Below are 23262 nucleotides of genomic sequence, written 5' to 3' on the forward strand. Positions count from 1 at the left end.
ATCGTTTGTAACATCTGTGGAGGTAAGTTACCTTTCTTGTGATGCCCTTAAGTACTATTTTGAAAGGCAGGAAACCACTCGCACAAAATGCAGTGTTTCTAGCAGAATACAATTGTAATACTTCCCTAAAACCGTCCCACACCTATTTTGAAACCCTGTTGGTTAAAAAAATCTTCCAAAAGTACCAAAGATACAGTCTCTCCAAAATGAGAACACCGCAGATCCTTAACATCTGCTTCACTTTTCTTGAACTAGGTGGACGTTTATTCTTCCATAAAAATGTTTGAATTGAACTGCCCGCCAATAGTGGAGGCAAATACCGAGTTTGGTTGTCCCATGTCGATCTACGAAGGAATTAATATGCATCTGGATGCTCAGTTCAGTTCTGGCAGTGCGGTTTCAACGCCTTTGGACGGTAAGAGAGAGAGAGAGAAACGCCTTTATTGATTGAATGTCCCTGCTATCAACAGAAGCCTTCCTAAAAACTATTACAATATAATGCAATAATTTCATCTTTTTAAAACTATGCAACCCACTATAATAGAGAGATCTCTTAGAAATTTCAGTACGGATTTTTTTTTGTAAATGAAGCTGTGTAGGGGCTCTAAACGGATCTGTTGAAGTGAAGTAGCTGTTGAAAAACAGAATTTAAGAGTTTAAGGAAGTGGCTCTCGCGCCTATGTTGGAGCATGCGCCTACTGAGATAAGTCAAGGCCAAGTCACTATCACTAAACTTAGTTACAATTCGTGCCGCACGTCTCTGAAACCTCTCCAGGGCATCGCTCTTCCCTTTACGGCAACAACTCCAAACTGAATCACAATAATCTAATATGCGCTCGGTTAGACGAGTTAAACGATGACTAAGAAATAGCAGCCATTGCAAGAATTGAAGATTGGAGGCCAATTGTCTTGATTATTGTTTTAGTCGCCAGCTATTGTGATTTTTTTCATTTTATATTAGTTCATTTATTTTCCTGTGTCTTGCATAACCTTTGGACTCGCAACGGCTCGTTTTTCTCATCATGCTAAAAGTTGACCTTTAGACAATACAAGGTTCAGTTTTGCGTGTTAAGCTTTCAGTTCTAAGTAATCACTCAATTAAGTAGCAAGTCAAGTTTGCCAGAGCCATTCATCCCAACCTTCAACCTTTACTGTGTGGGACAGATATGTAAGTTTCTTTTGCTTTCTTTTATTATTTTAGCTCCCTGTGGAATCAGTCTTTTGAAAAGTAATCAATTGTAGCGTTAATTGTTTTAGTGTCATTATCTCAAGTGCATACTTATGTTGACATGAAATGTACACGAAGTCCTTGAGATCCGTAAATGTTTTGTCATTCTTTTAAGTATCGTTATCTGTCGAAGTTTAGGTTATTTTGCAAGTGTTTCGATTTAACATCTCTGTGACGTTTATATTTTATGTGCTTTACACTTAGGTTTGTTCAGTTTGTTGTTATGCATTTCAGGTTCCTTCCCAAAAATGCAAAGGTCACGTTTTGACCCGTATTTCTTTGCTTTGTTTTATTGCATTAAGTTGTTGATTTCGTTGCATTGTAATACTTATTTTCAGTTTACGAGTGTCATCGATAAACGATTTTGTTGGCTCGAAATAAACAAGTTGGCACTTTCATTACCTTAGAGTTATCTATTGAGCTGTACCTCCGTAAAGTTCTCTCTCAATCCGCGCGAATGTCTCTTGTCATATTGATAGTCGTTGGATTCTACAATTATAGCCTATCCTTTATCATAGATGCTCGTTCTTTCACTGTTGGAGAGCTATTCCAAACGACCCCGGGAGGCGTTGGAATCCAGACTACAAACAAAACCGTTTTAATTCCCAGCTACAGGTTTGAGGCTGACGGCAAGTTAGTTGGTTGGAGGATTTGTTCAGAGAGCAGTGGTTATGTCACTCTCCAGGTAGTTACTCAGTAAAACGATGAAATATTAGCACTCTAGGTGCAGGAGATTGGGTAAATTCACCTTATCCTCTCTTGGTAAATTAGATACGAGGTAGAGTTAAATTTCGTTTTAATCTCACAGCAAAATGGCGGCAATTTCTGTCTTGCTTTCATGACAGACCCATTTACACTTTCATACTTTTTATATTTCCCATTTCGAGGACGTTTGTGATTTCTGGCATCATTCTGTGTCCCCCAATTTCATCGGCATCCCAATGAAATCAAAGCATTCAAACTAAATTTAAAAAAAATGCCCTGTCGTAGAGTCAACCTTGCGAAAAGCTACCAATTTGTCTATAGGAAACAAAAGTGTTGTTGATTGCATTCTCATGTGGGTGCCCTTCTTTCGTCATCAGATATTTCGCCCGGTATGTGGAAGAGGTTCACACGGCGCTTACTGTTATCTCAATGGAAATTGCGACCCTAGCCTAGCACCTTGTTTCAATGCGTCCACTTCCTCGTGCACAGGCAGTCAAGTGTTCGCCATGGTTACAGGGTCCTGCGCTGACAATAACGTATCACCAGAAAATATTCCAGCGGTCCCACTCAGCGATAAATACGAACTTATTACCAAGAGTCAAGTGTTTCTTTCGACAGTTGGTTGCCACATTTTTAACTTTGATGACATAGCAAACAGCACCGACGTGAAAGAAGACGACATTGTAGGTTTCACATATCAAGGAATGGGATTTGCGGAGATAACCTCACGAGCGAGTGACGAGAGTAAACAATTCAATGCCACTGCATTTTCCTTCAGAAACACTCAGCTTAACATAGGTTCGATTTTAAATACAAAGGTATCGGTCCCTTCTAGCGAGGATCAAATACAATACTCGCTAGCTGCAATTCACCGCATTCCCTCAGTGTTTTGGTTTCCTCATACCTACGCCATCGGTCATTACAACGAAGAAGCAACTGTCAGTGGACCATGGAACACCGTGAAACATACTGGGCGCATTACGGCCACCGAGAGTGTGGCAAATGTAACAATGACAACGCCCAAAGCGGTGGCAACGAACGCTTCTTTTATCCTCACTGTGCACTCTCACCCAGGATACAACATCACCTACTTTGTGAGTTTTGGTGCCGGGGAAAATAAAACCCTTTTTACTGTTCGTGCAGATCAGGACCGACAGTTCAACCACGAATATGGACTGAGGGGTACGTACACCGTTTCCCTCCATGCCAGCAATATTCTCTCCTTTACAATAATGACATGTACTGTGGTAGTTCAAGATATCATTCTAGGATTGGCGTTTTACGGCTCGATTCTTCCTGTGGCTCTCGGAAATGAAATTATTATTCAATGGTTTATGCGGCAAGGAAATGGTGTTAACATTTCCGTAGACTTTGGAGATGGAACCTCCTTCCAGAATGGTTCTTTTGATGTCGCGTACTTCTTTGCTGCAATGAATAACCATACTTACGCCAATGCAGGGGAGTATACAGTCAAAATCAACGTGTCGAACTGTGTTTCTAATGCGTCAATCGAAAGCCTGGCTGTAGTGGAGTTACCATTGACGGGTGTCACTTGTGATGTTATCCATGCGCACAGAGACATCGAAGTTAATGAGACTGTGAAAATACAGGTCACAACTACCCAAGGAACTAATCCGGAAATTTTTATTGATTTTGGAGATGGATCAGTCAGCACCAGTCGAGAGCTGAGCGTTCATCACTCTTATTCGACTTATAACTTTTACAACGTCAGCTGTTCTGTTTACAACAACGTAAGTAGGGTCAACATATCCAAGGAAATCCAGGTTCACAAGCCAGTGGATCCACTCATTGACTTCAATGTGACATGTTCTCATACCAATCTTACTGACAACACCCCCTGTATGCTAAATATCAGTATTGGTACGGACTTTACCTGTACATGGGATTGGGGTGATGGAAGACTCGATGAAACGGTGTTCGAACAACTCGGGAATTTCACTTACCACAATTACAGCACCGTGGGTCACTACACCGTCTCTCTAAACTGCAGCAATCGACTAAACCAGACAACAGCTGTGACAACAGCTATTGTTGAGGAGCCAATAGTTGGACTGGTAGTTGTTGAACCAATTGCTAAACCTTTTGCCAACGACTTTCGGGTGACGTGGAGTGCTATAACAGGAACCGATCCTATCTTCAACGTAACATTCACTCATATAATTAGCGGAACCTCCTTCAATGTAACTGTTACCACCATTCACAATCCACCATCCGGTTCAGCAAACATCACCGCAGCCATGATGCCAGACATTGGAATTTATGAGCTTGAAGTAACAGCTGTGAATTATGTCACCCCTCTTCAAACGATTTATCTAACTGTGATGGTGGACGTTCCAATTAACAACCCAACTTTAACTCGTTCCAGTGAATTCGTCGAGGCAAATACCACAGCAAACTTCACTTGTAAGGTGACAGCAGGATCTAACGTCAGTCTTCATTGGGATTTTGGTGACGGTTCAACTCTTGAAAATCAATACAGCCAAGGACATTTTCCTACTGAGGGAATCACAATTGAACACGTGTTTTCAATGGAGGGGGGATACACAGTTACCCTGTTCGTCAACAACAGTGTTAGCAACTTTACCCTTCACATACCAGTCTACATACAAAACCCACACTACTTAGTTCTAACAACAAACAGCCCTCAGGAGATTCCACCAGGGATCATCACGTTCACGGTTTCCCTTGAACAAGGTAACGTACGACCAACAAATTCTAGCTACACGGTTCATTATGGTGACGGAAATTCAACTGTTGATCAACCATTCTCTGCGCCTCTTGTGCTGCCCCACCACTATGGCGGGCACGGCGCCTACATCATGAACATTACGCTTACCAATGATGTACACTTTGTTTTCTTGGAAACGGAAGTTGAAGTTCAGACCCCCATAACAAATTTTCAAGTGTTTTCGTTCCATACTGGACCAGAAGAGAACAAAGGAAAGCCAGGAATGGGCTCAACGAAAACCTACTTCCCGTGTGAATTTCCAGTGTTTTTTAACACCTCGATTCAAGCTGGAACCAACGTTTCGTACTACTGGAGTTTCGGTGATGGCCAAACTGAAGTTACTACTAACATCTCCGTCAACCACACTTTTCCAACTCCTAGCAGTTATACCATTAAAGTGGAGGCTAAGAATGCTGTGAGTCAAAGTAGCAAGACACTGTTGGTCGACATACAGTGTATGGCCAAGATTAAGGCATTCACTAACGATGGTCCCTCAAAACTAAATGTCCCTATTACCTTTAGTGTTGCAATTGAACAAGTGGGAACTGACTCCTGTTATCTGGTTGAAATCGGCGACAACGTTGTTTTGAATTACAGGAAGGAATCGTCGATTACCTGTCTTGACGCATGCTCTAAGACCGGTGAGACAGTCCAGCTCTTTTCAGATCCCAATGGTTTTTCATTTAAACATACTTATTCTGGTACAGGCAATTACCAACTTAGTGTCACTGCGTGCAATAAAGTTTATTCCGTAACCGTAACTGGAGAAGCCGCGTGCACACCTAAGCCTTGTAATAAACCCAAAGTGATGATGGACTCAGAAGCCACCGGAAGTAGTCCTTCCAACGCAAAGACTTACTTCCCATGGAAACAGATAACTATCAAGACCGAGGTCAAGATTGACTGCGAAGCTTCTGACCAGACTGCATTCACGTGGAAAGTTTTTAAAATGCATAGTCACAACAATTCTTGGATGTCGTATCAAATGCCAGCGTCTGTTTCTCTGACACAGGGATATTTGGTCTTACAAAAGAGGGATCTTCCTTATGGTGATTATCGCATGGAATTCACATGTGCCATGGTCGGAGTAGACGGCATTTACAATACTTCCTATGGTTGGATCAGCATTATTCCATCGCAAATAGAAGCTGTCATCGATGGAGGCGAATCCAGGTCTATTGGCCTCGGGAAGCTTGCTATCATAGGCTCTACAAAAACACGAGATCCAGACGTGGTTGAGGCACACAATCACCCCAATGACTTCAAGCGCTGTTGGTTTTGTGCTAAATCTGGAAGTTACGACCCCAATATACTTAACAATTGCACTGAGCTTCCTTCTTTTCCGTTAACTCCAATCCCGCGGGTTAGTAGCGGTAATAGCTCGCATAACGAGACGCAATCTAACTCGACCGTCATAGATGAGAATGGCTGTTTTGGTTATCCTCCAGGCAGGCTGAACGCTTCCACCACAGAAATCATGTTTAGCACGATTATGATGCAGCTCAATCAGAAGTACGATGTTTGTATGCTGGCCATGAAAGATACCCGTCAAAGCTTTGCCTGTACTACTATTGAGATTGTGGAAGGAGACCCTCCCGAAGTAGCAATCAGGTGAGTATTACCTTGTGGATACTTTTTTAGGAAAAGTGGGGGATTCTTCCCATCTTTGGAAAAGTTATATGGTCGAAAACGCTAGCGGGATCGCTTTCACTTCAAAACTGGTCGTAATTGATGAATTAGCAAAAAGCATCCAACAAAGACTTCTTGGTTACAACCCAAACGGGAAGCTTTTTGTACCAAAAAAAAATAGTTTCTAAATTGTCGGCAATATTATAAAAAATACTATCTCAATGGTGAAGTAAATAAACTTAATTGAACAATTCGACTACTAGGATATTCTTCATCCATTTTCCAAGACTTACACATTTTTTTAAACACTTCAGCTGCGAAAATTCAGTTGCTCCAAATTGCAAAAGAAAAATCAGTCCATCCGATAAACTGGCTTTGAAAGGTGCTGCCACTTGCGACGCGTGTACCCCGACAACCACGGCATACGAGTGGAGGATTTTCAAGAAAATTTCTTCTAATTATTGGGACGAACCTACAGACGTTGACAACATGCTCAGCACCAGCCGGTTTGGGCAAATGCTTGCAGTAAGAGCTCATACTTTACTTGGTGGTGAGACGTACAAATTCCGCTTGGAGAGCTGGGTTCCGCCTGCTGCGACACGTGGGTATTCAGAGTATATTAAAGAGGTGAATAGACCACCACACGAAGGCTGGTGTGACGTCAAGTCAATCCATACAGAGACACCTCTCTTGGGTTACGCTTTCCAGCAAGACTTTACTATTAAATGTCAGGATTGGAAAGACGACACCAAGCTGATCTACAGTGTGACTGTTGAAGTGGATGCTGCACAACCAGAAATCATGGTTCCCGCTGATGCCGTGCTTGACGTGAACCAGGAATACAGATCATCGCTGTTAACGCTACCCGTTGGCAAGAAAGAAAACGAGTATTGGATCAGGCTTTTCATTAAAATAAAAGACGAAGACGACGCAAGCATCCGATTGAAGCTAAAAGCGCAGGTAAGGAGATAGAAAAATGTTGCCATACTATTTTCGTGTTGATTGAGGGCAATGACCGCAATCTGAAGAGTACATGGATGAGTGCATCACCATCCTTTGGTTTATGTTTTTTTTCGTGATTTTTTTTTATAGCATCACTAAACATAACAAAGAAGACATGTTTAATGGATAGATACATAACATGTGTGATACTTAAATATATGATTAAATAACTGGGGTTTCGATGACGCGGAGCATCGAGTTGCACTAAGCACAGAACAAGTATCAGCTTCCGTACGTGAAGAGTAGTGAAGTACCATCAAGTAAGAGAGTGACAGGTGTTATGCAATCTTTTCTTTAATTTCACTATGATAGGTTAAGATGCCTGAACAAAGCGAAGAAGAAAAAGCTGCTATGGTCGCTAATCAAGTCAACAGAGTGGACAGCTTGTTGACCTCAGGGGACTCGAACGCCGTGCTTGGCGCGGTGGGAAGCATCGCAGCTGCCATTTCACAGCCATCAGCCGATGAAACTTCAGAACAAAGCAGCGCAGCAACAGCACCAAGCCAGGAAGAACAGAAAAAAATGGAGGAGGTACGATGACTGGCTAACTATAGCACGAGAGTTTCGCGGATCACCTAAACTTTCTATATTGCCAACTTTAACTTTGAGTATGACACGAAAGGCATATACGCAGTGCTTGCAAGTAGTTTAGGCATGTAATTCCAATGTAAAAAGCTTAATTAGGTTTTTATAAACGGCCATAACTTTTGGTTTGAAGTGAAGGTTTCCATTCTTGCCTGTGTTTTACTATAGAAAAACATGGCGTGAACTACACACGCGTGGCCTGTTGGACGTTATGGGATTGGTACCCAGGATTAGTTAAATCAACCAGCTGAATGATTTTAATGTTCTCCCTTTGTCTCTCTCCAAAGGTAAAGGAGAAATTAGTGGATGCCATTTTACAAGTATCTAAACCATCGAATCCAGAAAACGCTGTGCAGATCGCAGGCGCCCTGGCCGCGGTCAACGCCGGTGGGACAACAACAATCTCCGCTAATGCAAAGGTAGCCAGTCATGCTTTTGCCGTTCATACTTGATGTGGGTCTACTATGTTTTTCTTATTTCGGTTCCAGGATAGATTAATTCGTTGAGTGTAAGTGTCTTAATAATGGGGATTTCGACGGGTTCACTTTCAGTCATGAAAGAGCTCAAAGTTTTAACTGTTCACCGATAAGATATTCTCCCCTTATCGGTCGTCGAAGCCGGGTAGACGGTGGGGCGTCAAATGTTATGAAATCTTAGCCATAAACTGACACAAGAGGGTGGGTTTTGGCATCAAACGAGGACGATTTATTGATAGCACACTGCAATGACTGAACGTACGCAATAATATGAGCTTAATCTATCAGTTGTAGAATACTTTTTTGTGGACCTTTCCAACTATGAAAAAACCAAGCCTGTGAAGAAAGTCCATTTACGCCTTGCTATTCGTGCGTTATTGCATCTATAAAAATAAACTTCATATCAAATCTCTGCTCCTGAATGGTTTTACCAAACAAAATCCATGAAATACAAGCTAGAATGAATTATGTTGAATGCCGAAACTTAAAGTCTGACTGCTTCACGGTGCTCCTCATGTTATCAACACACTCCATGAGAAGTGAAACAAATAAAATATTTGCTAGCAAATAGAATTTTTATGGCTTCTCTCTATGACCGAAGTTTATTGAGACAGTTACGGGGACTGGGTGTGGGGGAGGTGGCAATGGCCATTATGTCCACCCCCATCCTAGGTTTTACCCAAATCACGTGAATAGTCAAGCCATGTGCTTGCCATTCGTTTTTATTACTCGGCGTGAGAAGCTGCTTTTGATTCCCACCTCCTTCCCCTGATCCACCCACTTTTCTTGTATGTATATTTAGTGTTGATGCGTTTTTCTTGGCCCGCACCTTTACTGGGCAAACATATAACAACAGAATTCATTCATGATTTGTTTGTTTCAATAAAAGCGGCTATGGACCTATTGTCCATAGCCATATTGCTCTAACTTAGGTGTGTTTATTTTTGCTGCCCAGTAAACAGAGCTCAGGCAAGAACAGAATTTATGGGTTGGTTTGGGCGGAGAGAGAAAGACATAAATGCCGGACACCCATATATTTGAACTTCGTATGAAATAGCAAATGACAGACCATCGCAGTTACATACACAACTTAAAGGGTCACTGTCACGGCGATCTTGTTGTATTTTGGTCAAAACTGAGCCTGTTTTGTAACATGAAAGTGCTTTTACAACACCGGGAAGAAAATTTTAAGATTTTTTCTTCCAGGAAAAACAAACCATAATCAATTTTTAGCGACTTGTCTAAAATACACAGGAAGAACTTGAAAAAAGTGGCCAATTTTTTTCAAGTTGCAATCCACCTCCATCCTAACCATCCGCAGCCAAAAATAATTAAAAGTTGTTTCTGTGCATTAGTAGGGTTATTGTTCACAAAACTCTTCCATTATTTTATCGGTCCCATTGAAAGAACCGCGCTTTCTGGCTATTCATAGTGACACTGCCCCTTTAAACAGCTATGAAAAGAAAGCCTAAAACAACTTGAACGGGATTCGAACCCATGACCTCTGCGATGCCGGTGCAGTGCTCTACCAGCTGAGCTATCAAGCCAACTGGGGGCTGGTCATTATGCAAATTCGTACAAAAGAATTTTATTAGGTTTTCTTTTTGTAACAGCTTAAGTTGCGCACGTGACTCCGATGGTCAGTCATTGATTAACACTCCTTTTCGTTACTGTATCTTAAATTAAGAAATGCTAAACGTGCAGCGTACAGTTATCGAGTTTTATTATGAAATGAAATGGTAATGCATTTATATACCGCATTTTCTATTCATATATATTCAAATGCGGTTTACATCCGCATATGTCCATTAGTGACCTCATCCTACCCACCCAACCCATGAAATCATGAAACAGCACAAAGACCAGACCAGCACACCGGGAACTCCATGCCCTACTCTTTGCGATTAGTGTCTGGGTTCTTTAACGTCCCACAGGGTTATGAATATTGAAGTGCTGTGAGACGGGGCCTACGGTTTACCGTCCTTATCCGAGAAGACTAGAAAGTCTAACCATTTGCAGATGTCATTACAAAGGCAGCACTTTCTCCTCAGTTATTTAAAGACCCTGAGTGTTGGTCCGGCCGGAGTTTGAACCCACGACCTCCCGCACGGTAGTCCGATGCTCAATCAACTGAGCTAACCGGTCGGCGGTCCTAATTACTCAGCACATTGTAACACTACTCAAATATGGTAATGCTGCACTCAATATTCGTAAGCGCTGCTTTCATTTCGTTATATTTTTATTTAGTAAAAATTAACCAAGCTACCGTCAGAATTACTAAATTTTTTTGACACCAAAACGTTCATCTAAAAAGTTGATTATCCCTTGGACGTAAGCTTGAGTTTTATACGCAGAATAATTTTAAGATTTGCACATTTTTCTAACCAAAAACCTGTCTTATATGGATCTTGTTCACTTGCCTTGCGACGATTGATTTCAATAATATTAAGCTTTCAGTTTGTTTTATTTGTAGAATAAAATGGCTGAGGCTATCACCAACGTTGCGTCTGTTCTGGAAAGTGACATGAGCTCCGAACAGCGCACAGACCTGGCTAAAAATCTTCTGGGGACCATGGGAACTATCTTGACTCCACCCAGTGAGGCCGCCGACACGTCCAGCTCCAGCGAGGTAAAGTGAATGTGACCCGAAAAGACACTCCAAATACTACACGATACAATCAATAGAGACCCTAATAGCTCTTGATGTGATACAACACAATGCAGTGCCATGCATGGAAAGTAGTATTTTCTTGTTTTTCCATGGTCTTGTATGGAGTGCTAGTGAAAATCTCCTTGGATATGCTTGAAAAGAAATTAAGATTTCCTAGCATTCCATGGAAAAACCATGAAATAACTATATTTTTCTACAAACAAAAATTGGTTTCGTTTCACAGTTTGGCGCCTTAATGGATACTTGTGTCTGGTTGAAATTCTAATGCTCCTTTTAGAATGATTTGAATGAGTATCAATCGAATAAAAGTTTCACAGTGGTAACCGCGTCTTAGGAGTAAAACGTGATACTGCTTCAACAAGTTGATTGCCTGAAGGACAAAACTTGCGAAATTTCCCAACTTATCATAGGCTAAATTTGCTATAAAACACCGTTTTGTATGGTTGCCTTTCTCTGTACACAATGGGAAAGGTGTCAAGTACCAGCATGTATTTAACAGAAATATACGAGCCTCGAATGGTTAACAATCTAATTTTGGTGTGATAAAATACAACGAAAAACATTAAATTTTCGTTTATATAACGCTGGCTGGTTGGATGGACAGCTATTTCAGGTGGGGCGTTGTAAGCGCTAATAAAGTGCGTTTATAATAAACTGTGATTACGTTTCTTTATTTCGCCTACTGTAGTAATAGCTCTACTGAGAACAAATCCTTGCATTTATAGAGTGATTCTTCAGAATCGTCAGGTTCAGATCCCAAAGATTCCTCGGAATCCCAAAGAAAGGCGCTTGAAGTGAAGGACAAGGTACTAACTTCTTTATGCGGTTCCTTGTTGCCTAATGAAGACCCAATTGTCGTAGAGAGTGGCAGCCTCAGCTTGGGAGCAGCTGTTAACCTCCCAGGGGACCTAAATCGAATGTCTGTTGGTGGCAGCTCTGTTGGGGGTCTTGAGAACGCTGTTGATGACAACTCGACTGAACCGGTTCAATCTCAGGTCAGTGCCATCTTCAAATAATTGAAGAAAAGAAGTTGTCGAGTAAATATCGAAAACCTAAATAATGTAAACAATTGGATCTCAATCGATCATATTTTATGCTGATTACCCGAAGCTTATTCTAGTTAATGTCTGATATTTAAGGAACTCAAAAGCTTTCTCAGATTCAACCCTAATGGAAAAAGACTATGCATCTAGTTTTAATATCACTTTGAAAAACTAAAAGGTTCAATTTACATCAATGGAAGTGGTCAAACCGGATGGTCCAGTTTTATTAAGAATGGATATTTCAGTGCACGGAAACTATAAATAAATGGCCTTAGCTCCTGTTAAGTTTTCAAGTTTTATTTATTCACAACAGAACCTTACGTTATAACTAGGCTGGCTTGCAAATAGCGAAGAGCTAGGTAGATAGATAGATAGCTTTATTAAAAATCCATTTGGATTACGGACTGTACAATATATAATGCTAAAGTACGAGAAAGGATAAAAAAAAACATTATAAATAAATCGCGGCAAGCCAGACTGTACACAAAATAATTATTTTTTTTTATTATTATTTTTTTAACATTACATACAACAATAACAATGATAATGTGTGAAGGGGAAAACTAGACAATAACGAAGTGTAACAAGGAAGACTAAGTCTAACTAAACTTCGGTCTTCTAATCTTTCATTTTATTAACTTGAACCTGTTAGACAAGTTACAACTGGACTTCAACTTTAATGAACAACATTGTCGGCCAAACGTCTTAGAAATCGATCTCAAATGATGACCAAGTTATGGCATTATCTCAAATTGCGCTCTTTAGGTACTCTAAGCGTTACGTTTTATAATTGTTATTAAGTAACTGTTATTTCTCCATAGATGTCAGTGTTTAACCAAAATCCCTATGGTGGCGAGGTTAACGGTGGTGTAGCTCAGCTGGTACTCAAAGACCCGTCCGGGAACAGCAAAAATGTGTCCAATCTTACCAAGTGCATGGATATCTTTATCAAAGCGGACGACTCAAAGACCCAGCCATCTTGCCATAAAATTAAAAAGGGCGACCTGCTGGTGACGAACCTGAATGTGACTCACAACATGAGCGCGATATATGTCTGGGTCGTCCCAGAACACAACAACACTCAGATTGTGATACTGTGCAGAAAAGGTTCACAACCTACTCTTGAGGAATACGACTTTAACCAAACTGTTCCCAGTAGCCCCAAATCTGAAAATGCGTCAGATGCGAGTAACTCCAGTAAATCATCTGAATCTGACCTTAGCCGATTCCTGATGTTTATTGACAACGACGACTTGAACCAGACGGCTGCAGGCACGTGGTTTTTTGGCTTTTACTACAAAGGTCCTATCCAAGAAGAGGACCAAGGAAACGCCCCAGAGGCAGCGAGTTTTAACCTAACTATAGTTCAACTCGCTTGTAAATACCTCAACACCACCTCTAAGAAATGGCAGTCTGACGGTTGTAAGGTAAGCTTGAAACGGCAATGGGAGTTTTCATGCAACGTATTCAGCGGGTGTTAAAAACAATTACGAAAGACACATTTCAGCTCTGTTTTCGGTAACCGTATTCATTCCTGTCTGTTAACCGTTCATATTTTACAACTTTTCACGTCTGTCTTTCCATTTTTGTGTTTTTATAACAGGCCTCATGTATTTGTGTAAAGCTTTGCATTTTTTTTCAATTGAGTGTGGAAAGCAAATTTGCATTTACCTTGGCTTTGTTTTACTACACTATGATCAGTTAGCACTGAAACTTTGCGCCACTTTCTCCACCAATGAGAAACGGAACCAATCGTGAATTGATCAGACGCATTTTCCCGCGGTTTGCGCCGGTGCCATGTATTTGCTTCGAGTTCTGATTGGGTCATTATGTTGTTTACGCTTGTTGTGATTAATCAAAGTATTTACTATATTTACTAAGGTAGATATTTTATTATTTACTGCCTTTATTTATTTTGCCATTGACGAATGTATAAGAGATGTATTCCCTTACCTTGACCCTTTCGTATGTAAACTTACATTTTTATTTTCGTTTGTTTTTTAACAGCCTAAGGTAAAAAACAGTCCATAAGTTATCACTAAGTCATGCACAAATATAGGCACAGGGAACTATAAGAGTAATTTTGTTAGCCAATAATGGCTCACAGCAGCGCAAGAGAACGGCAAAGAGCCAAATGCTACATCATTAGTTGCAGCTAATGGAACGCTTGTCATAAGAATACCCTATATTGCTTTTCCCTAGCAGTCCCCAGTACGAGACACCTTCTTCCATCCCACTCGGTCATGGTCCCACTCACCCACCCGAAGAAATATTTGTATTCTTTCGTGGCCTGGTGGTTTTTACCATTAAGACCCACTGAGTTGTATTACTGGTTATATTTTATGTTACATAAGGGGCGGGGACATTTTCCAAAATGGTACACTTAATTGTACTCCTGGTCACATTTTTAACCTCTCGTTAGCAGGCATCTTGTATAAGGACACAGGATTAAAGTCCCACTTAGACGATACGGCATCTCCCAGGCCCTGGTTCCTGGATTAAACCCTCCCCCGATCAGTGGTCAATCCAATATTAGATTATTATTCCAACCATAACAAAATCGCGGGATAAAAAAGGGTTCCACAAAACTTATTTATTCCTCGACTAACTATCCTTTGATTAAACTCAAAATCTGTTTCAAAGGTAAGAGAACGTTTGATACTCGAAAAAGGCCTGCCAAATGAAAAGAGAGATGTTTAATGACGGCACTGTAGTGTACTTACAACGCGCTTTTACGTAACATCTTCAAGGTCTATCTAAATCGGTTTTTATTGCCAACTAAAACCGTGAACAGTGAAACCTGTCGGCGGTGGGAAGTGAGAACGCTTTTTTAAGAAAACGAAAAGACACAGAGAGGAAACAGCAGGTGTTTCTTGATCCCCTTTCCCCATTTTGTCATTTTCCCCCCGTTAGGTAGGGCACATTGAGTTGTGGTCAAGGTCGCATTTGCAATTTCAAGTTAGTTGGGCCACCGTTCACAAGATCCAACTGGGGTGTTCTGCAGGTCACGTTAGGACTGGTACCTTCAATAAGATCACAATAAGTGGTGGTCTAGGTCCTCTTGTGATCTCAAGTTAGTGGAGACTCTTCCATGTGGTCACACTACATTGTGGTCAGGTTGAAATTTGCAATTATACTTAACAGAGCAACGTCCAACTCTATGACAATGTTTTGATATTTTCCTCACATTGTTTCTGTGCTGTTTTGCAGCCTGGACCCAAAACGACCATGAAACTTCGTCACTGCTGTTGTAATCATTTGACGTCCTTTGCAAGTGACTTCTTTGTGCCGCCAAACAAGATCGACTGGGATAAGATTTCCCTTGAGGAGCTTCTGAACAACCCATTGGTCTTTTCCGTTGTGTGTGGAATTTTTGGTCTGTACTTTCTACTTGTGTTGTGGGCGAGGCGAGCAGATAGAAAAGACTTAGAAAAGGTAGGTCGTTGAACAATGCTAATTCATTCTTTTTTTACAATGCTTATTCATAGTAGCGTGGAGTTGTTGGTGATGGGTTGGTTACCAGAACCAGAACGCCACGGGTGTCACCTTGCCAAGCATAATAGCGCATCATCAAGTGGTAGCATTTGTATTTCTGCTCATTGACGTGATTGGCCAATCAAAACATAATGTTCTTAGTTCATCCTGAAAACAGAGACCGGTCAGGTTTCGTGAATTTCAATCCGTGTATTGTTACTGTAATTCTCGTTGGTCAAGAGATGTCAGTCACATTGGCAGGTTCATCTGTTTGTCTGATCCCTTGATGTCGCTAACAAGACGTTTCATCGTCAGGGCAATTGTTAGCATTGTTTTTATGTGTGTTTGAGAGTGACTCGTTATCACTATTGCTTACCTTAATAACGTATTCAGCATAGCCTGAGTCAATTCTGTGACCACGTGGACTACTCGTGTGCATTTGGAATTCTTTTGTTACTTTGCTCTTAACCATTTTAGTTTCCGTTGTTGTTTCAAGATTTCCAGAGCAACAGAAGTCTGAAAAGACTCGTGGTCTGTGATAGAACCACCCGAAACCAGATTCGGACATCAATGATATATACATTCCTATTGTCGCACATTTCTTGTTAGGATACGAGATTCATTTGGTCTACCTATTTTTCAATAGGTTTTCGTCGCAAAATGCTTAGGTAAATAGCTCTGAAATCATTGTACTTCTCAAATTTTGTACTCGTAAGGCGTTTTTGAATATTTACATAGTGTTACCGCTATTGAAATTTCCATCATCGTTATCTACGCCATTATCGTTTCTGGAATTCGATTTGCTGAGATTAGGATGGTGTAATGGTGAAAACGCTTGGCGTCCGTGGAGGGCGGAGGGTCCGTGGAGGGTTTTTCTCTCGTTTCTCCAGTTTTCGGCCTTCAATAATAAATAACATTTTCAAATTCCAATACGATCAAAATGAAAGTTGAACAAGCTGTAGCTTATGTGGTATTTTCCAAACATTGCTAATTCCGTTATCAATACAAAAGTACCTCGTTTTAACGTAGATCTAACCAGCGTGGTTCTTAGCTTCTCTGTAAATGCTTGGCACTCTTTGACCAGTGGTGGCGATCACAGCGGTAATGACGATATAGTTATTATCGTTACATTATTATATTATTATTATTTTAATAATTGTTTCTTATTTTCTAGGTGGGCGTCGCTCCGTTACCCGACAATGACCCGCGGGACACGTATATGTACGAGATAGTGGTGTACACGGGATTTCCAAGCCATGCCGGTACATCATCGGAGGTTCGAATGGTGCTCGTTGGAGGCCTGGACGAGACGTCACCTCGCCGCCTCAAAGATACAGAGCCTGGCCGACGAAAGTTCTGCAGAGGTAATGTTGACTACTTCCTGTTGAGCGTGCCTCAGTCTCTGGGTAAGCTAAAGAACCTAAGGATCTGGCACGACAACACAGGAGACGATCCCTCTTGGTACCTCCTCAGAATAATGGTTCATGACATACAAACCGACGCCAAAACGTGGTTTATTTGTGATCGCTGGTTGGCCGTGGAAGAGGACGATGGAATGGTAGAGCGAACGCTGAACCCAGCATCTAAGGAAGAGCTCACAAGCTTCAATTTGCTGTTCTCGACGGAAGCACGAAAGAACCTTACGGATAACCATCTCTGGTTCTCCGTGATAGCGCGTCCGGCGAAAAGCAACTTCACTCGAGTACAGCGTCTTTCTTGCTGTCTGTCAGTTCTTTTGAGCACTATGCTTGCCAACGCTATGTTTTACCAAGTGGGTGGTACATCGTCCAGTGGGACCTCCGTGCACGTGGGGCCCTTCAGCTTCTCTATAAGGCAATTGTCAATCGGCATCACAAGTAGCTTGGTTGTACTCCCGGCTAACCTCTTGATTGTTATGTTTTTCCGAAAAGCGCGGCCGTCGGAAGGAAAGGCAGGATTGGACAAGGCCCAAGATCCTCACGGTCAGAGCACAAAATATGAAGTGTCAGGCGATAAGCCGAAGGGGAAGAGCAAAGACGACGATGATCCAGAGGAAGAAGCTGATGGGAAGAAGAAAGACAAGAAGAAAAAGAAAAAGACCTTACCGCACTATTTTGTATACATATCGTATGGCTTGGTGTTTATTACCTGCACTGTGTCTGCCACATTCACTGTTTTCTACGGTCTTACGTTTGGGAAGGAAAAATCCGAGGGTTGGATATCTTCCATGATGATTTCATTTTGGCAGGATGTGCTCGTTTCACAGCCTCTCAAAGTGAGTGACTATTTATTTGCTGATGCTGTAAGCTCGTTCTTAGAGAATAAAACCCCCTAACAACGATTATTACTCTTAACCGGGGCGTTTATGTCCCCTTTAATTCCCACGAGTATTCTGATTGTTTCTCAGTATGGCAAGTTGCTGCGTAATCGGAGCATGGTCACGTGGGTGCCCAACTAAATTTGTTTCAAACTGGATGCAATTCAACACCATCGCTGCGAGTGTGTCAATCAGGTGTCCATTGTGCCCTGAGGTTGTGTGTTCAAGATTTTTCTTTCACCTCGGCAAACTAAATTTCCTTCACAATGCAGATCCTATAAGGACAGCAGTCTTTACTTAAGGACTCTACAAATAATTTCATTTCATTACTTACGGAATGTACTTCGGTATATATAGGAAAAGTCTCACATGGACTTTATAGCCTTGACTATTATTAGTTATTTGATCAATCGGTGGGACTTTGTGTCGTATTACTCGGGAATAATCGCGTGGTTATTCCCTTTACGCTTCTTTACTTAGGAAGCTCTTTATTCTTGAGATGTCAGCATTGGAAGAATATTCTATTTACAAAATAGTGCCAAAATCACATTGTATCTATTGGATCCTCTCTCAGGTGTTCGCAGCTGCCATGTTCTTTGCCGTTGTCATCAAAGATCCCAACAAAGCGGAGGAGGAGAACGAACAGGAAAACAAGGAACTAAATCCAGACGAAGAAGCACTCCACAGCAAGCAACAGAACAGTGAAGAGGAGAAAGCTCTTCGAAAAATTGGTTTTGTCGATAAACCGCCCAACCCAGAGAAGCTTGAAGCAGCTCGTCTACTCAAAACTAAACAAAAGCAGATGAAGAGCATTATCCGCGAAGTTATTCAATATTTCGTGTTTCTCTCCATCCTGCTTGTTATCGCTTATGGCAGCCGCGATCCGATGGCCTTTCCAATAACAAGGGCTATGCGTACCATGTTTGAAGAAGGAAAATACTCGGGAAATGATGGAATTGACGGGGTAATAACCTTTCTTTTTCCTGAGCGGTTTGTAATATATGACTGTCGCCAATGTAACATTTAAGGACGGTGCCTCCTACTGCAGAGGTATTTTTGCACAGCTTATGACTATGAGGGAAAAGAGGGGCTTAGCGAGGGCTATTGGAATCCAAAACGAAAATGGGGGGTATAACCAAGCATTTGTCAGAGATAATTTATGAAGAACAATTCTAAATGAAACCTTAAAATAAATATCTATGTATTGCATTTTTTTTTTCCGAAACTGAAGCCTTTTAATCCTAATTTCTTTTCGGATTTCAATAGCCCTTGCTAAGATCTACCTTTTCCGCATAGTCATAAATTGCGTAAAAATATCTTTGTATTAGGAGGCACTGTCCTTAAGAAACCCAAATTCCTCACAACAGCCCAAGATGCGCAGAGCAAATGCGCAGTAATAGAAGAAGGCACCGTCCTTGAGTTTCCAAAACCAACGCTCGTTAAGTGCCCAGGCCCCTGTTGTTCAAAGAGCGGATAAATCGTTCTTGAGTGAATGAAATGCACTCCGACCAATTAAACGCCCCACATGGAAACTTTATGTGTGCGTTCGTACTTTCGTGCGTGTATGTATGCATGTATTTTATCCGCTGGATAGCGACTTATCCCGCTGGATAAAGTTATCCACTCCTTGAACAACCGGGGCCAGGTTGTGTTACTGTTTAACTCACACTGCACAAGTTGATGTTGTCCAACTAGTATCGGCAAAACTGTGACAAAACCTGCGCGAAACGTATGTTGCAACGAGAATTTCTCGTAGTATTTCCGTTGCCGTAATCAGTGCAACAAGTGAAACTCGACTCTGCTAGTCCTGGTAGCTGACTGTCTGGTGGTGTGTACCAATTTTCTTCTCCCTCTTATTTCCTTCCCAACTGAAATATTGTTTCATAAAAATTCATTATCGTTTGTTAATACCACCAAGAGTTTCGTTCTCCTGTGAAATGGGTCATCTCAGTTCAAGTATGTCATCATTTCGCTTTCAGGTGGCTGATTATAAGTCTTACTGGAACTGGGTGGAGAAGTCCTTCATTCCCACTCTTTTGCCGGGATACTGGTATGGTCCATTTGCCATCAACGACGAGCTTCTCGTGAAAGAGGAAACCACGACTGAAGAAGTCACAAGAGAGAAACACAAAAAGGTTAAGAAGACCAGAACATCAGTCAGTAACGTGGAAATAGGTTTCAACGTGCTCTATAAATACGACAAGGGATTTGTTGCTGATCGCAGTACCGCTGTGCTTGTTGGTACAGCTAGACTCCGACAACTAAGAATTATCAAAGGTTTGTGTTCAAAGTTCAAAGGTTATATCAGCCTCTTCCCCAGGCTTCATCGCGTTTATCGAACCTACTGAGATTGATGGTCGGGGGCTTGGGGCAGAACTTGTCTTCATTATCCGAACTACTGGGGACGAGGTTGAGGTTAAGTAAAGCAATGTTTTAGGCTTCCTTCAATCACAGTTACGAGGTCTGCCAACGGACCTTTCGTTTTTTAATTGACGACATTCACCTTGATACTTCTATATTGAAGTAAATCTTGACGGAGTGTGGATTGCATGAATAATCTTTTTCAGGCAAATGCAAGCTGATACAATTTCTCACGTCGATATTTGACGAGTGTAACCTACCTTATGATTGGGATGACGAAGAACAAGGAGATTTCGACCCGCAATGGGCGGCTTTGTCTTCTAATAAAAGCGGGGAGGAACTAAAGCCCACACCATGGACTTACCAGACGCAATGGTCACTCAAGGGGACTCCCTACTGGGGGCAGTTTGCTACGTACTGGGGAGGAGGTGAGTCAACGCTTCGCAAAAGCTGCGTAAATGTTTGTCTACTCTCCCTATTGGCGCTACTCTGCTCAAAAGACCAAAAGGCCAACAAAACCGTTACTGCACCTTTCAATAACATGCGGACTCTGAACAATTCAACCAACCGTCAGGCATGTTTCAAGATAAAATTGAAAACGCAAATCCGTGTCATGAAAGAGGATTTTTGATGAAAATTAGCACCGTTAGAATCCGTTTCGCATTAACTTTAGGAAATTGTGGGAGTGCTTATATCATGGGGGGGGGGGGGGGGGACTTGTTTAATATTTCCCATCATGGCCAGAGAGTCATTTCGGCTCGTATGGATAAGGGTTTGGATCTAATGGGACCACACGTGGTATTTGTAATTTTCCTTTTAAAATAATTATTGCGCCGCATAGAAAAGCGATCTTTTCGCGGTTGGCAATTTTCTCGCTCGCTTGCGTGTTTTGAGAAATATATGAGACTACTCGTGGACTCAAAAGCTGTCTCATAAACGTCATATTAACGTTGATTTCAATTTACCATCGTGTTCTTTTATCATTTGCGCAAAAGCAACAATATCAGGAGTTGTATATTAATATTTTTCTTTTTATGTGTACATTTGTGTTTCAGTGTTTTTGTTTTTTTTTTTCTGACCTGTATTTTATTTCTATTTAATACTGATGTTCACTGGCTGCCTGGCTCCACTAGCCCCTACGGTTATTCCAGGCAGCCAGTACTCCAATTATTACTTTTAGTATTTTCTTTGTTGTAATTTTATTTTTGAGCAGGAGTGAGTACAAAAAAAGATTGACTGATTGATTCTCAAACTCATTAATGATTTATAAAGAGAAAACAAAGAAAATCACTACCGTGAAAGGGGTTTGGAAATGTGACCTTATCATAAAATTTGGGGAGCTTTGGCTTTGAATTCTTCAAGAATTATTAATGGTTTCAAAAGCTATATCAAACACTCGAAAGGGTGTTTCATCCCATTTCCAAACCCCCTAAAGTTGATATAAAAAAATATCTCGCCTGTGCCACTTTTTTCAACCCACTTCATTGGTGTTTTGGAATCAGATAAACCGCTCCTCCTCATGTTTGATATATTACTTCCAAAATTACGAATGATAAGTATGGGAAGAACTCTATATACTCTTGTTGTTTCAGTACTCGCCCTGATAAAATAAAACAGAGGGGAATGGGAGGAGGGCACTTAATCGAGAGAGCGGAGCGCTTATTTAAAAATTTCGACTGAGAGGAGGGGCGCTTCGGCATGTCTCTACAATTTGAGCGGATCTCGATAAAGAATTCGCTACGAGCTTCATTCATTTACTTTCTCCCAGGTTACATAGCTGACTTTGGAGACGATAAAACGAAAGCCTTGCAGTTATCCAAACAGCTCGAATCCCAGAATTGGATTGATCGTTACACGAGGGCAATCTTTGCAGAATTCACCATCTACAACGCGCAGACCAACTTCTTCACCGTCATAACTCTGCTTTCGGAGATTCTTCCCACTGGGGGGTATTATCATAATCCTAGAATCCAAACTCTCAGGCTTTATCGCTACGTAGGACCAGAAATGGTGTTTGTCATGGCATGTGAAATAGGCTACATGGCGTTTCTGCTCTTCTTCCTTTACAAACAGGTAAGATTTACGAAGATTATTCCCCGTACCTTATTATAGGAAACTAACGCTTGTGTTAATTAAGGTATTCGAAATTATTGCGACTTAAATTTAAATTAATGCGAATTCATTACTTCCCAATAAAGGAAATTAACGCGAAAGAGGTGCTAAAAATTCAAAATGATGGAAATTAACGCGAATTACACAAAAAAAAAAAACCAGAAATTGTTCAGACAACAGGAACAAATTTATTTTAACGCTAAGTGTAAAAATCAGAAAAGCAAACAATGTTCGTGGAATTATCCCTAAAAGCAGGCCTGTTCGAGCGTTCTTCACAGTGTCCATGATACCGAAGGGTGTCCGCCCTGACTAAACAAGGCTTTTTCCTTTTCTGAAGTGTATCGAGAATTTCGGGCGAAGTTATAATAAAAAGAACTTAAATTTGCCGAATTCTAACAGAGATATAGCAGCGATTTCTGAAAGTTACTGAATTTTCTCAAGGACTTACAAAAGTAAAACAAAAATAAAAAAATACCGTTTTCAATTATCCTTGGGTCTCGTTACACAGAAAAATAATTTCGTTTTGAAAGTAAGCTGCGTGAAGCTGACACACAAGTAATCATCCAAAAAGCTTAGAATTAAAACAATTATTCGTTTTCAATAGATAGCTATTTTGGTTGTTTGTCGAATGTAAAAAAGGAGATTCTTGTTCATTATATTACTTGAAAAAAAGAAACGGAACACGTAAGAAGCGAGAGTTTTCTGTAATCATTCTCTCCGTTGCGAAGGGTTCTCTCGAGCGCTTAGCCTGCGACAGAGCTCTCCCGGGCTCCTTCTCCCCTGCACGCCCCTCCTCTTCCCCGAAAGCTTGCTCGCAGGCCATCGAGGGCTTTATTGGAACACTCGGCCGAAGGCAATTTACTGGGAGAGGGAACAGAGAGAGTGCGAGAATATTCTTCGGACACCAGGGAACGACTGCAGAAAACTCACA

General features: G+C 41.2%; 1 protein-coding gene across 1 annotated transcript in view; it reads left to right on the forward strand.

The window, feature by feature from the left end:
- LOC146450917 (polycystin-1-like) overlaps nucleotides 1-23262 on the forward strand; it is a 38036-nt gene that overhangs the window by 10501 nt on the left and 4273 nt on the right. Inside the window, exons 10-25 of the mRNA XM_085099837.1 lie at nucleotides 1-22; nucleotides 256-415; nucleotides 1747-1913; nucleotides 2311-6293; nucleotides 6626-7271; nucleotides 7626-7844; nucleotides 8186-8317; nucleotides 10848-11003; nucleotides 11771-12040; nucleotides 12910-13515; nucleotides 15299-15523; nucleotides 16737-17816; nucleotides 18433-18822; nucleotides 19838-20135; nucleotides 20426-20647; nucleotides 21988-22292. The exon at nucleotides 1-22 is cut by the window's left edge and continues 493 nt beyond it. Of these exons, the coding sequence (XP_084955963.1) occupies nucleotides 1-22; nucleotides 256-415; nucleotides 1747-1913; nucleotides 2311-6293; nucleotides 6626-7271; nucleotides 7626-7844; nucleotides 8186-8317; nucleotides 10848-11003; nucleotides 11771-12040; nucleotides 12910-13515; nucleotides 15299-15523; nucleotides 16737-17816; nucleotides 18433-18822; nucleotides 19838-20135; nucleotides 20426-20647; nucleotides 21988-22292 (8881 nt within the window). The remainder of the gene's footprint in view (nucleotides 23-255; nucleotides 416-1746; nucleotides 1914-2310; nucleotides 6294-6625; nucleotides 7272-7625; nucleotides 7845-8185; nucleotides 8318-10847; nucleotides 11004-11770; nucleotides 12041-12909; nucleotides 13516-15298; nucleotides 15524-16736; nucleotides 17817-18432; nucleotides 18823-19837; nucleotides 20136-20425; nucleotides 20648-21987; nucleotides 22293-23262) is intronic.

Source organism: Pavona decussata, unplaced genomic scaffold, assembly GCF_977016875.1.
Source record: "Pavona decussata unplaced genomic scaffold, jaPavDecu1.1 SCAFFOLD_416, whole genome shotgun sequence".
In the NCBI taxonomy this organism is placed as follows: domain Eukaryota; kingdom Metazoa; phylum Cnidaria; class Anthozoa; order Scleractinia; family Agariciidae; genus Pavona; species Pavona decussata.